The 16242-nt window shown below is 32.7% G+C and overlaps 1 protein-coding gene across 16 annotated transcripts in view; it reads right to left on the reverse strand.

Annotated features, from left to right (window-relative positions):
- The window catches only part of LOC143235289 (wings apart-like protein homolog), an 84554-nt gene that overhangs the window by 63448 nt on the left and 4864 nt on the right, over positions 1-16242 (reverse strand). For 6 of the 16 annotated variants that reach the window (XR_013019003.1, XR_013019002.1, XR_013019004.1 and 3 more), the window contains exons 2-3: positions 13809-15102; positions 3722-3784 (exon numbers count right to left, since the gene is read on the reverse strand). Coding sequence is in view for 12 of the 16 variants with exons in the window: in XM_076473273.1 (XP_076329388.1) it covers positions 3722-3784; positions 13809-15102 (1357 nt within the window). In the remaining 4 variants the exon portion in view is untranslated. Of the gene's footprint in view, positions 1-3721; positions 3787-13808; positions 15103-16017; positions 16108-16242 lie in introns of those variants that run through there. The other 10 variants (XM_076473276.1, XM_076473274.1, XM_076473277.1 and 7 more) reach the window with 4 other exon arrangements.

Below are 16242 nucleotides of genomic sequence, written 5' to 3' on the forward strand. Positions count from 1 at the left end.
TCCACAGATTTTTCATTGCACTTTATTTAGGCACTGAAACAAATACCACAGAAGAAAATGTTCACCAGTCTATAAAAAACCCAACGTAAAAGAAAATGTGACTTTGATATTTTATGCAGGAGAAAGAACTAGAACTATATTTCTTTATTTGTTCAGTTTTTCTCCTCCTCTTTTTTTTTAAGTTCTCTTTCATTTCCTGCATTTGTTCATTGTTCAATAATCCTAAACATTTTCAGCTAGTTTTAAATTTTTGTTGTACATATTTGTCCTGGATATTTTAGATTTCTGGTTATGTGTTTTGTCATCCTGCCTCTACCCACTTGGCTTTTTTTTGTTTTAACTTTTAAGTTAGTTATTTTTAATTAATGTACACAAAACTTACTAAAACATTTTTACCAATGAAGAAACCGAAAGTACACCAACTAATCCACTCTTAAGTGCAAACCCAAATACAGTTGGCCTAAACATTTTGTCTTGGTTGATTATCCTCATATACCCTACCAATATGGTTTGGGCGAGATCTTCCCAGCTTTTAAACAAGAAAGTACTCACAAGAGTAATGATATTGTAAATTTCATTTATGTAAATGTATTGTTATAAAATTTATCCTATTAGTAAATGTTATATGACTTTTGTACACTAAATATCATTTGTTTTTACTAAGGTTTAGGATTCCTAAAGCAATGTTTTTATCATTTTTTTCTTTTTAAACTTTGACAATTCAAAATACAAAGTAATTTTGATTTTAAGATTAATAATACTTTTATACATTTGAAATTTTTGAAATTTCACATGTGAAATCTTTAAAACCTACAGATAATTATCAAACAATTTTTTTTATTAAACAATTTTTATTTTAGCTATTATTTTCACAACTATATCTCTGAAGTGGTTGGGTCAACTAAATTTAAATTATGCTTTTTTCGGTCTAGAATAACTACAAATTATATCAAAAACACTGAAATCACTGCACAACAAAGTTTTTGCTTCTTGAACACTGTTGGGTGTTCCTTATAGAATTTTGGCTGCTGATCATGAAAATCACATCCACATTTGCCCATCACATATTGTTTCATCGAAATCTTGGTTTCACCAGGACATTTCTACAATGGAAAAACAATATAAGGGCATCTGGAATCTGTCAATGCTTGCTGACTACTGTTGGACACTGCAACGTGAGGCACTGGAGATTGAATACAAATGAAAATCAGGAGCAATACACTATTAATTATATTAAACTTAGTAGCGTATTAGAAACATAAACGCAATTAAATACATTACTGCTGGTAAACAGTTAACTGTCTATTTGTCAGAGTTCCTACATGATGAAGCAAAACCAAAACTATATTTGTGCATACCCACCAGGTACCTGTCACAATCAGCAAAAACTTTTCAGGAAGCAAAACTTTTCAAAACAATTGTTGTGCAGTGTGTTTAGTCTAAACAGTTTAAATTTCATAACATTGTATATTTATCATTTTTATTTTTCTTACCTTCCAAACAGACCTAGATAATATTATACAAGTTACATTGATGCAGTGCATGTGCATCAAAAGTATAAAACTGACCTTTACCTGTTTTGATTGTGTTTTAGTGGACTAGTACTTTGTAAAATACAAAGATCTCAGTCACAATAAGTCATATATGTATATACATTATTACTATTCACAGATAAGTTCTTAAAACTTAATTTTCTCAAAACAGACCGTAAATAAAGCATAACAAACAATTATCTCTTCTAATTATGAACTTTGTACTCATTTAGGTTGCTAAGCCTTGTCAAATTTTGCATATGGAGGATGTGAAACAAAATACCATTCAAGTTTAGTAAGTAAGCTATATTTGGGTGTAAACTAACTATCAAGCTTACTAAAGTCTTACTGTACCACTCTGAATCTAGCATGAAAAGAAAGAGCTGACCACCTGGATACTTCAAAAATGCTGAGAAAGCCACTGGTCAGTAAGTACGACTCTCTTAAGATAACCAAATGCCTCATCATCTAATTAGTGACATGCATGAATGGATTATAGATATTCCCACTAACCCTATCTAGCAAAACCAAAGCCAATGGAATAGGCTTAGAGAAATCAGTGGGGAAAAAATCTAGGAAAATATTCTGTGCCTTTTGATTGGTTATTCACATTAAGACAGTACACAATGTTTCCAAAAAAATGGAAAGAGGTTGATGGGGCCACTGTTTGAGTCAATAATTGTAGTGATATACCAGCAAAGAGAAAATACAGAAGGTAATTTTTGTAATATGGAGTTCCTCATACATAAGCTGCAGACTTTGTATTTGGACATCACAAATATCTAATGCAACATTCAACATACCACTTGGCACACAAACATTGATATTTAGGACTTAATTTAAAATTAAATATTAAAATATTAGAAATCAACTAATAGATAATAATAAAATGTAAATCATACTTTAAGATCATACTTACTGACATACATTCATTAAATAGCAGTTCAATAAAATTTTGGATGTCAGTCAACAAATGCAATGGCATTGTCTGACACATGACCAATGTTGATAAGATTAAAGAGCTAACAACTTACACTTTGTATATGTAACTTACAAAACTTTACAACAAATCAATGAAAGTACTTCTGGACATCATCCACATTATAGTAGTAAAAGGTATGCTTCAGACACAAACAAAATAAAAATGGTACAAACAATTTATTACTTATCTCAAAAAAAAATTTCAGTTTCTCCTAAACTTTATCATGCATATGCTGTATCATACATTTAAGTGGAATTAAATGAATCTTCAAATGTTTTAAGTAGTATTACTTCAACACAAAAAAACATCATACTGATGGGTGTGATGTGACAAAATAAAAAACTGTTCTTTAATGAAAAGTGCAGTAGGAAAAATATAAATCTAGTGAAATTTGAGGCCTGTTACTCAATTAAGTATTTGGAGTTAAGTCTGCTGCTGTTTGTTGTGAAGTAATATTATTAATAATGTAAAAATAATTTATTGTATATTTGTAACAGATGTGAGATGTAGGAATAAATTATTTCAGTGTATAGTATAACAAAGCTTTTGCAACTAAATTTTAATGAATATACTAATGAAGAATTACAATTAATCATTTTCATTGAATGAAATCCATAAAAATTATCTGTTTTAAGAAGTTTTTTTATCATCAAAAAGCATTAAAACTTGGCATAGCTTTTTGAACAAATTTGACTATTTATGGGCCAGAATAATAGCTAAAATACACATCACTTATGTAATTGGTTTGTCTCCAAAATTATCATGCACAATAACACACTAGGAAATTAGGATACTTTGATATTTCTTTTATAAGTTAAGTCTGTATGCTATTGGAAACTAGATCTTTACATCATTAATGTTACTCGAGGCACCAGATTAAATAAGGTTGGTAACATGATAGCTCTTGTATGTATATGAAAGAGAGAGCATGCATATTTAACTTTAGCTGCTTCTGTTTTTAATTTAAAATCTAAAAAGAACAAACTTTGATGTATAAACTTGTGTATATGTAAATAAAACCTTTATGAAAAAAAAGAGAGAACAGAGAAATATAAAATTACTTTAATTAAAGAGAAAAGCACCCTAAATCATTCCAGTCTTGACAGTTTAGTTTCTAAAAGTTAATATAATTTTGCTTGTTTTCAGAAAGTATCATGCATCTACACCACTTTAAAACTTCAATTTACTGAACTTATCTTATGGTTACCTCTGTGATTTCCTGCATTTCCTTAGTTGACTGCCAATACCTATGGTTGTACACAGCTTTGTTCTAAAGATGAGATACACAAATGAGTATGTTTATGTACAAACACACATAACTGTAATGCATATTTCTGTATAAAAGACATTTCAATTCCAGTAATAAATGACATTGTAATATTAAATTTGATATTTATTCCTTAACCAGTGTTTTGCTCTACACCTTCTTCATTAATGTTCTACAAAAACATAAAGCACTAATTGATTTACATAATAAGCATACAGATTAAAAGTTAATGTTTTTAACCTCTACTGAAAATATATTTCCAATAATTCTTATCTCCACTCATACTATAGCTTTATCCTGATAAAAGTTTATGTTATCTGTTCATCTAAACACTGGTATGAATCTTACCTTGCTTGCATCAGCCTTTATACCCAAGCATAATGTCCAAAGAAAGTTAAACTTCATTATTATCTCCTCCTACAACAACAAGCCTCATATTCCAGATCTGTATATAAGCTCCCTATTATTACTTCCTCTACACTTTTCAAGAATGTACAAATTAGTAGGTCCAAAACTGGTCATTTCATGGGAGGAAACGTTTGAGAGGAGGTAAGAATTATCATGTTAACTTTAGAAACACACTCAGCTTCCTTTACACTATAGCTATAATACCACATTGGTAAGATGGAGGAGTTAGAAAAGGCAAAATCCCTACAGCAAATGTCTGCATAGAAAAAAGATGCGTGTGAAAATAAGATATAGTAAGAGCACACTAGTGGGGTCTCCACTACTTCCAGAATAGGTACAATCTTCTTGTGGACAACATAAAATCCAATTCCTGGGCAGGAAAGGCTTACCAGCTGTAAGGCAAAATCCTAACAATGTTAGAACAACAACTATTTGCCCAGGCTCAAACCAGGCAAACAGAGCCTCTCATCTTGTCATTGGAGTTATAGGGCTGTGGAACCAAATCTAGATCCAAGGCTTAGTGTCTAGGGCATGAGAGCTACTGTTGATTTTATTTTGTTTAGTAAAGTGGTACAATTAGAGCTCAACCTAAAAGTATATTGAGACACCACAATTACAAAAACAAAGCAAGCAAAACAAAAAGTGGACAAACCTTTGCTCCAACCTGAACAAACACATAATGCAACAAACCAAATTAATAATTTCAATATCTTTCATGCTTCACTCAAAGAAACATAGATGGTCTAGGATCGTGAACTGAAATCTTAATTCCCAAACCTGAGAGGCAAGGCAATATTTACTGTACCCATAAGTACAAGGAGAATGTTGAACAACCAATGGCTTACGAAGTGGCACTCTGTGTGCAGAATTATGACCTTCTTCCATGATCATTAAATAAAAAAACAATACAAAAAAGACCATATTCAACTCATCTGAATAGTGAAAAGTCATCTCTGAACCAGAATTATGAGGAGGCTCCCTTATATTTGGAAATACTATGCATTATTGGCAGGAGGATAGACAGCTTTGCCTCTTCTCTGCAAGTAGAATAATGAGTTCATGCATCATTTACGAGGAGTAAACATCTTTCTACCACTCCAGCAACTGGAACTAGGAGTGTTAGGGACTCTCATGATCCACTAGGGAAAAAGGGAGGGGGGATACTTGCATTGGAGAATCCCAAGGAATGATGCTCCAGAGACAGTGCAATAGGTGAACCAAATTCTCTATTTTGAAAATTAAACTAACCCCAATTTGTTCAATTTAGGGGCTAGATGAGATTGGGAAAATTCCCTTAAGTTCTACTTGTGATAGTCCACAAGTTGCTGTCCAGTAAAATATTTGTATTTATAATTATTTACCACTCAGAAAGCACACAAGGTGATCTTGTGGAATACATCACTTGAGTTTCTTGCTACCAGGAAATATTTTTAATTGATTGACTGGTAGCTAATATGGATTTATAAAAAATTACACCTGCCACTAAGTGGAATCCAAATGAAAATGATGGGAAGAGTAAAAATAAACACAAACACAGTTAAGACACTCATAGACATGGATTATAGACATGGGGGAAGTGAAAGACCTCCTGAGGAAGCAACCAGCAAATTATGTAAAGAAGATATAAGTATATGAAGCAATGTCCACATACAAGCCTGTACAACTGAGCCACTATGGACCCAAGGGATATGGTGAATCAGATAAAGGAAGGCCCAAAGAAGTCTCTGCTTTTCCAAGAAATCCCAGAATAAGCAATAAGGACAAAAATTAACCAACCCGTTAAAGTGACAGGAAATAAGTTACATGACACAGAATGTAGAAGCAACTTGAGACATGAGCCCCAAACCCCTTTAGAATGCACAACATAACATCAGACAGACCCAAACAGGCATAAAAGACAATATGGACCTAAGGAGTCATAAAATAGAGAAAAGGAGGAAAGATGAGTAGTAAAGAAAGCCATATCCCTTCTCCAGCCACTGAAGTTGTGTATAAAGGACCTATTGGGATACAACAGAACTTAAGATGAATGGTCAAAAGTCTTGAGAACACAAATCACAAACACATCTGAGTGTCAACATCTGCTAGCCAACAACAAAAGAAAATAAGGCTTTAGAGAAGCATGATGTCAGAGGCTAAAAAATGGTGGGCACAAGAAGGCATGAATAACCACTATGATATCCCAATTAGGAATCTGGAAAGGACATCAAGGCCAGATAACTGGAAAAATTTCAGAAGCAAAGACAAAACCAAGGAATCAAAAACAGTAACCTCCAAAAGAAACAAAAGTAACTGACAAAGTTGCCATATACAAAGAAATAAACAAAGGTGGCAAACCTTTATTGAAAAACCATATCACAAATAAAGAAAACATGCAGCACAGTAGAATGAAAAGATTAAAACCATATATGAAAGACCACATAAAATCCAGGCTCAAGACCAGAGAATGGTGATTGCTGGATAAAAAAGCTGACATAAAACAGGTGGTCAGAAGTTAAAGAACAAGTAGACACTCTTTAAAATGTTAAAGGAGTGGAAACCAAAGATAACCCACCCAGCTAATGCTTTGGAACCACCAGCAGAACTCAACAGAATGAGGAGTGAATAAGTACAAGAAATCTAGATAATACACAAAATAGAGGAAATGTGTCAATATAATCTAATCCTGACTGAGAATATCTATGCCCAAAGTCAGAGATTTAGATATAGGAGAAAAGAAAGACAGGAGCTGGGCATTCTATTGTGTGGTAAAATATTCAATCTAAGGCATCCAAAGATAAGAGCAGACTGACAAAAAAACAATGTGTGGATAAAGCATTCAATCTGTGGGAAGAACTTTGTTGGGACAAAATAACTGAGCATCCACTAAATTAATTTCATCCAAGACATGATAAGAAAGGAAAACAATCTGATGATTATGGGACCAAAAGAGAAGATTCAATGTCTGAAAACAAAGAGACCCAAAGTAAGTACTCCCCATGCTTAGAAATGTAGAAGACCACAGAGAAATTATTCAAGTAAAGCAACACAACCTTCCCTCACAACAATGCAACAAACAAGAAACAGTGAACTGCTAGAAGCTCTAAAAGATTTAAGTGGAAAAAAAAGAAAATATTCCTGACCTGTCCAGAGAACCTTAAATTCCATATTTTCTGTAAAAATCTACCATCCCTGGAGAGCAGTACCTATGAAATCAAGCATCTGGATACTGTGGCAGGAGAATGACACATACTGTCTTATTGTCTTTGTTTAACCACCAAATCAGGATTGAGCAGATTGGAAGCTGATAGGATCACCTAACAATTCAGTGCATCTGTGTAAATGTTCCATTGGTCTTGTAATAAACACTTAAGGGAATGCATGTGGAACCAACATGAAGGAATGAGTAATTCAAAGAATGCCCATGTCCTCAAAAGAGATAGAATTACACAAGCCGATAAAGAAGGAGACAACTGTATCTGATGAACAGCCTGTTCCATGGCCTGAAGATGTAGAGGAGATGGTTGGGCCAGACCAAGATGGGTATTGAGAAACACCACTAAAGGAAAAAAACATAATGTGTGGGAGTAACAACACACTACTCCTTTGTGGTGAAAAACTCAGGTCTCACAGGTTCGGATAAAAGGGCTCAAGTTGAGCTAAGTGGCATGAAGGAGAAATAAGAAACCAGTCATCATATAAAATTGAGTGTAAATGTTACAGGAGTGAAGACTGAATTGAAAAGGATCTACCTATCCATAAAAGATGAATGGGGCAGATGTGAGCCCAATGAGAGAATGCCAAAGTGAAAAATCTGTCTCTTGCACAAAATGGAGATAGCAATGTGAAGACTCTTCAATGAAATTATGATGATAGGCAATGGCATCCACAGACTGGTAGCAAAGTGGCAATGCCAGGAAAGAAATGACACCATAATAAACCAAGGAGACTGTAAGAAACAACTGTTACGACAAATGTCAATGACAGGTGCCAATTCCCAATCTGTTTTGACACAAAAAACAAACAGAAAATGCAGGAAGCTGTCCTGTAGAAAACCAGGAATATCAGGAGGCCAGTATCAAGGAGATTGAAAATGGGCCACATACATTTTAAATTCCATGTAATCTAGAATATCTGAGAAAAAAAGTTTCTATGAGAACTCTAAGTGTCAAATAAGGAAGTCAAACTTCCTCAAGCAAAAACATTTCTTACCAAAAATCTCAACAATAAATCAGCTAAGATACCAAGGAGAGAAGAAGGCAACAACCTTACCAAAACAGGAGTCAATAACTGACAAAAATCCTCTAAAAACTTAATGGAAGACTGTGATAAGCCTAAAGCACTTTAAAAAATGCAAAAACTATTGAAAGGGTAAGACAAATTTGGAAAACTCGAGTTTTATCAACATGAACATCAGCATTAGGCTTAAAACCCCCAAAAGGAAAAAGAGGATCTAACCTCTAAAAAGTGAAATATGTATTTTCCTAGCAATAGAAGACTAAACAATGCTGATTTAATAAAAGGGATGGACAAGGCATAGCAGCACGCTCTCAAAATAGATCAGCAAATTATCTAGGAAGAACAACAATGTCTAGTGAAGATGGAAAGATAAAATAATCAGTTGAATGACTGTCCACCCAAACGAAGGAGGAGGAGTCATAAGCTACAGATGAAAGGCTCAAAACATTACAAACTTGATGTAATAGTTGCAAAAATGATACAGGAAGTACAATGACCATCCTAGACGTGTAATTAGCTGACTGGGCTAAGAAAGAGCTGGAAAAAGGGTCCAAATTCTCACCAGTCCACCCTGACCCTCTGCAAGCTCAGTCTCTGAGTTAACAGAAAAAAAAAAGACTTCATGTAAAGTTCCACCTCTCTGTGAGTGAGGAGTTGGGTCATCTTCTGTAGAAAGAGGACCCACCCACAATGCCTAGGTAATGTTTAACCCCAGAGATGGCAGAGTAGGAACACTAGGTAACTCCTTCTAAGATATGTGAAATTTTGAATTCATATCTAAAAATGTTTCAAAGATTTTTTGAGGAAAAATGAAGAAAATAGACAACAAACCCAAGAAGACAGGTCTAAAGACAAATGGAATTATCTAAAACATAGGTATTAAACATTGAAGAGAGACTTTCAACAAGTATGTAAAACTACAATTGTCACATTCTGCTGTTGAGAAAAATGAATAAGAAGTAATAGGGAATTTATATACAAATTTTGAATAGGGGAGGCACAAAAGGTAGGTGAAGAGAATCACAAGATTTAACTTGCTTTGGAAAATATAATGGGGTACAAAGACTGAAGCAAATAAGATTTTTAAAGATGTATAGATATCAGAGAAGAAAAACTTTCATTGAGATAAAGTTATTGAGGAAGAAAAGGTGTGTTTCAGAAGAAGCAGAGCTGCACATAATTTCTCAACTAATAATGGACAAATAACACTGATGTGAATCCATTAATCTCTGTATAAATCATTACCAATGCCATCAAGTATACTGACAGATAATTTAAATAAACTCTTCTTATTGAAAAACTATGGCCACTAATGAATAGAAAACAAGGACAGAGCTTATAATTATTTCTTTTATTGTTTAAATCTGCAACTCAGAACTTTTGTTTACTATAGCTTGCAATTTATTATTTCAACAACAAGGTTTATTATTGAAGATTTAAATGCATGTTGTAAAAATACAGGTTGCAGATTTGAATATATGACTGAAGCCAACTGAAGCTCTTCAAAGTCAGTTACAGATTGCGATTTTATGGAACACTCCTAAAGAAGTGGTGGAGCAGAACATTGAATGTCCATTAAAAAACAAACATGTGATGTTAAAATACTTAACATTTTTATTCAGGTAACAATACATGTACTTTCTTATTTCTCATCACATTTTGAAAAGTATAAGCATTTCAAGTTAATATGCAATTAGCTTTTAAACTCATGAAACAGCTGAATTTATGGTATTGAATTGAATGTCTTAAACTTTTTCTTTTAACACTGTTACTAAGGGACATGAAATAAAATGATTAAGTTGAAATAGTTACAAACTGGATAAAACAATTACTGCATGTAGTTTTGACAAACAACATGAAATATTTAAACAGTTTTTGTATAAATTCAAATTATATTATCCAAGAGTCATAACATGCATCATAGTACCAATAAAATAAATTGCTACAAATCTGTTTAATAAGCTTGTAATTGCTATACTGGAGCTATATACAAAAAAAACTGAAAATGGTTGCAGTATAACAGACAGTATTGCAAATATAAAGTAAAATTAAAATAAAACTGACCTGTATATACTTATTTTGCTGATATAAAGAATCATATTTTCCTTTAAGTAGTTTCATGTTAGCCCTACTAATTTTACTAAACTGATTCTGCATTAACTCTTCCCAAATTGGAGTAAAACCAGCTTAACAGTTGGTGTTACAAGACTTGTAAAAGATTGTTTGTTTTGTTTGAATTTCATACAAAGCTACATGAGGACTATCTGCACTAGCTGTCTCTAATTAAGCAGTGTAAGACTAGAGGGGAGGCAGCTGGTCATCACTACCCACTGCCAACTCTTGGGCTACTATTTTACCAATGAATAGTGGGATTAACCATCACCTTACAATGCCCCCACAGCTAAAAGGGCAAGCATATTTAGTATGACAGAGATTCAAACCTGCGACCTTATATTACGAGTTGAGAGCCCTAACCACCTGACCATGGCAGGCAGACAATTAAGTAAAGTTATATTTTGAGAATTTTGTTGTACATACAAATTGTTACAGAAGAATTCTTTGTTTTGGATTTCTTACTAATCCACATGAGAGCTACCTGTGCTAGCCATCTCTAATTTAGCAGTGTAAGACCATAGAGATGGCAGCTAGTTATCACTACCCACTGCCAACTCTTGGGCTACTCTTTTACCAACAAATAGTGGGATTGACCATCACAATAGAATGCCCCCACAGCTGAAATGGCAAACATATTTGGTGCAATGGGGATTCAAATCTGCGACCCTCAGATGACAAATCAAATGCCTTAACCAACCTGCCCATGCTGGGCACTTTTAAAAAGATTTTCCTTCTTCTCATTCTGTTAATTATGACAAAATGTCTTATATTTGAAAGTAAAAAATACATCTTAAATTTTAGAAATCAGAAAAAAAATCTCCAAACTTCAAACCCAAGTAAAAACTTTCTTTCCAAAATGGCTGTGGGCTGTAAAATCCAAGTATGTATGGCATCATCTTTTCATACTTTGAATAACACTAATATTTTATTTTTAAAAGTATTATATAGGTAGATACTTTTTATTAAGTTTCTAAATGTACACATTTCTAACTGCAGTTTCATTGTAAATAATAGAGTAATATAGCTGTGCAAATAGCATCAAATACCAATAAACAGTAAAAGCATCAACCAGTAAAAATACAATATATAGTCATATACTAGGCTTACATTTATGCAGGCAATATTTTTCCAACATCTTTGGTCAAGCTCATATTCTCACTAATAATTATATAGGTTTTTATACTAATACAATGTTTTTCTATCATCTCAGTAATTTACTCTCACAAAGCTTCTGGCTTACTGTAGTCACTATCCCTAAGTATTATTATTCCTCCTTACAAAAGAATATTCCTACAAGTTTTAAAACAGACATAAGAAAATTATCAAGAATGAAATATTCTCAAAAGAAACTAAAAAACACCATAGGTGTAGGATGAGGATCATACTGTTGGTAAGTGAACAATAATCCAAGACCTAGCCACAAGGAACCATCATCAAAGAGTGGGTAGAGTGATGGATCACAACTGAAATAGTAAATTGCATTTGTCATTGGTCACTGCAATTAAAACATAGCAGAGGACATCTTGTTATCTAAATGTGCATAACACCACTGCCCCACTTTTAAATTAATGGTTTTACCATTAATTATTACATTCAGGAGAATACCTCCATGGCCCATCATCCTTGTGGCTTGGAATTGGAAAGTGAAAAAGGCTTCCATTCTACACTGGAAGAAAGGGGGAGAAGGAATTGCACTACAGAGTTCAGAGGAAAGCATCTGTGAAGATATGCAAATCTAGAGAAAGCAGAACACTCACTAACATGTGAGCCTTGTCCATCCACAACTACAGATTTTGTAAAGGATAAGAGGAAGGGAAATAAAAGCCTCCAATAAATCCTGTGCAAGATTCCACTGGTCTTGCAGAGTCCACTAAAGAGACTGCATATGTGCTTTACCCAAGGATACAAGAGCTTCCAATACTAAGGGTATGTTTACTAAAAAGGATACCACATAATCACTAGTAATGTAGGTGATACATCCACCTGCATCAATTAAAACAATGAAATGAAGAACCTCCAGAGGGAGGAACTAGTAAAGACTAAGGAGAAGCTTGACAAGAAACAATAATAGAGGCATGTCTACAAAAACATACTGCTGAAGAAAAGAGGCAATTACACAAGTCCCAGAGATATGGAGGCAGTGAAAACCTAAAATCCTAAACATGACTGCATCCCTTCCCAGGATGTGCAAGGAACAGAGAATCCACATGTACAGCTAGAGCTGAAGACAATAAATGTGACAACATAAAGGTTATGAGTGAAAGACAATCCCTCAAAAAAATTCTAAGGATCTCTGTGGATTGCCTCAAAAAGGAGAAGAGTAGATAAGAGTTAATAGTGTAAGATGAAAGTGAGAAAATTAGGTGCAAGATAAACAAACAGAATGATCAAGATTCACCCATACAAGCAAAAATTGATTCTAACTGTTCAGAGTTGAGAAAAACCATTCAGCCTGATGATAGGCCAAGGCAAACTGATTTGAAGCCCATGGAGAATGTGACATGCTGGCAACTTCAATTATGTTAGAAAGAAAATGCTCAGCATGAACCCTAATACACAAGGACGGAGGAAAAAAAACTAAGAGGAAGAGGTATCATGTAACAAAAAAGGATGGAAATCACATGAAATTGGGGCAATGGATATAACAGACCATGCCTGTGAAATCATGTTAAAAAAAAAAAAAAAGTCATTAACCCTAGTTGATTCCACAACATTAACATATGAAGAACAAACAGAGAAAGCCACAGATGTCAGGAAGGTATGTTACACTCTTAGCGGTGGAGGGTTGTCACATGATTATTTGCATGCAAGATGCATTTCAATCAGAAAATTAAGTACATAGAAGTTCAAGGCTTGTGCTATGTGAAAAATAAATTTGCATATAGATGGCAACACAGAATGAGAATAACTATTCATGAGTGGAGGTAATAGACCATGAGGAAAATAAAGAATTTTTGTACAGGGTAATGATTCATTACATTTCATAGTCTGCTCATGCTAAATACTAACTACATGTATTTCATCAATAAGGTTGATGTATTATTTTATTTTCATCCATCATATGCTGGAAATATTAAGAATGAAAAACAGACTTATGATAAATATAAAAACAACTGATAGACAAGTCACTTAATGCTTTTTTTTCTGGAATATTGTAAAAAAAATTACAAAAGAAACCTTTGTAAATGAACTATTAAAACTATACATATAGATTGAATTCAGAATTTTACAATATTATATAATAGCATTTTATGTATTTCTTAAAATTAAAAATATCTGTTAAGACCTTTTTTGAGTTGCTGAAAATTTTCTTCGAACACTTAGCTGGTTGATTAACTTTCAATTGCATAGATTCTTTTGAAATATTTTGGTCAAAACTGTGCAACTCAGATGTATCTTCTGAAACACTCTGGCCAAAGGTGTCTTGCACAGTAGTATCTTGAATATTATTGGAAACACCCTGACTAAAAGTTAAAAGCTTGGTTTTATCTCGAAAATTCTCAGAGGTATCTCTTACAAGAAATTCTTCTTGAGGTAAAGTACTTGCAACAGTTTCAGATTCATTGCTACTCTTGGTTATATCATTTCCACAGTAATCTGATGAAGACTTCAATTCAACAGAATGATGCGGTTCACAAGTTATTATTACTGGTTTTACATATTTGTGAGAATAAGTATGAATAACTGTGGGCACTTGTTTTGACTTTGAATTCACAGAAGGTTCATTACATGTAAACATAATCATCTGGTTCTCTTGAGAATCAAAAGTTAAAGGAGATGCATCACTCTTCTGGTCAAAAATATCACTCAAGTAATTTCTGCCCATTCTCACTGGTTTTCTCTTTATAACCAAATCCTCTTTAAGAAAGTTGTCAAAATTATCATTTTCAGAAATGTTTTCACACATATTAAAAGAAGCACTGTCACATGACATGCTCGTGGTGAGATCTGGCTGAATATTTTCTGCTGTTGCATTTTGATGCATTAATATATTGTTATCATCAAAGTTCTTAACAGAGATTATTGTTTTGGTAGCATTTCCATGGGAAAGTGCATCAAGTTCTAAATTTCCACCTTCTAAATTACACTGGGGTTTTAGGGTTAAAAACTCATTTGTTTTCAATAAAGATCCATAGATTTTCAAACCATGATCACTACTCTTAAAAAATTTTTTTGGTCTTGTTTTATTACTTTCTAATTCAGTCACATTAGAATTTATACAAGATAAGTTACGTGTTGCTGAGTGTAATGCAATCTTGGAACTAAAAACAGATGATGAAAAATGTTGTTTATTACTGAAGCTAAAAGGATCAATTTTTCCACTTGTTCCAGTTGATTCTATTCTAGGTTTTTTTAGTATATTAAAATCTTCAATGGGACTATTAGAATGTCCATGTAATCGAGACTTCCTGAGCGAGGTAAATGATGTCATTCCCCAACGTCTTACTGATGTCATTGATACTTTTGCCATTGAAGGTTTATTACAACTATCAGATAAAAGTTGATCAAATTTTATGCTGGATTTACAGTCCTGTTTTTGGTTATATGTTTTAGTACCCAGTCTTGACATCTTTAAAAACCTGAAATTTATAAATCATCCTGTAAAACATTGTCAACAGTTCATTCTAATGCAATTAAATAAAGTGAGTTTAAAATAAAAAATACAACAATATATCAAAATTACAGACATAGCTTGGTCAGAAATCAAAGATTCTTTGTAATACAGTAACAGAGAGAAATTCTCTATGCTTAATGTAAACTAATTACACTTTTCAGTATAAGAACGTCACGGTACAAGAAAACATGGAGATTTCAAAACAAAACCTAAATTATCTATGATACATAAATAACTGTGCAATTACTGCATAATCATTAATATGCAGATATGCAGAAGTAAAAGGTAGAAGGCTAATGACAAATATTAAAAATTTCCACCTATTAGTACATTCAAGAAAAGCTACTTTGTGAGTAGAGGTAAGATATCAGAATTAGTTTAAGTGGTAAAATTATCATTTCATGAAAATATAGAAACTTTATTTAGAAAGTTTTTTTTTTAGATGATTAGAATTAAATGATTAAAGACTAAAGAGTAAAATAAAAACAATAATAAATTATCCATTATACTGATAAGCATAAACAGTTGCAGGTTACTCTTACAAGTTATACAATGTATTAAAATAAATATGCAGCAAAAATATTATTCATAGCATTTGTTAAAAAACTTTTACAATCAAGATTACACAAATAAATATGGAATCTATATAAACTGGTAAAAGATGAATTACTGCTAGGAACATTACATGTTGCAACAAATTTTATACTACGAAGGAAAAGACAAATTATTTAACCATAGCAATTTTCTAAGTACAATTCATGACTTTCATGAAAAAAAACAAAGTAATAATAAATTTAAAGTTAAATAAAAGGTTATCATAATAAATAAGTTTAATAAATTATATAAAAAATAATACACAGTATGGAATAAAAGTAGTTACCTTAATTAAGATGACAGTTCAAGTTTATTTAAGAACTACTGAGCAATATGAATGTCCAGATGTAGAAATGTTCCCAAACTGAAACCCAACCTATTAATAAAACATAAAAGAGAGTTAGAAATAACCAAACAAGCGAAAGTTTCCTGAATAAAATATATTTTATTTAGTAGAAAACTAACATTAATTCAACTATCCTATATAAATTATTAAAATTATGACAGGAGT

Source organism: Tachypleus tridentatus, chromosome 12 (genome assembly GCF_004210375.1).
Source record: "Tachypleus tridentatus isolate NWPU-2018 chromosome 12, ASM421037v1, whole genome shotgun sequence".
In the NCBI taxonomy this organism is placed as follows: Eukaryota; Metazoa; Arthropoda; class Merostomata; order Xiphosura; family Limulidae; genus Tachypleus; species Tachypleus tridentatus.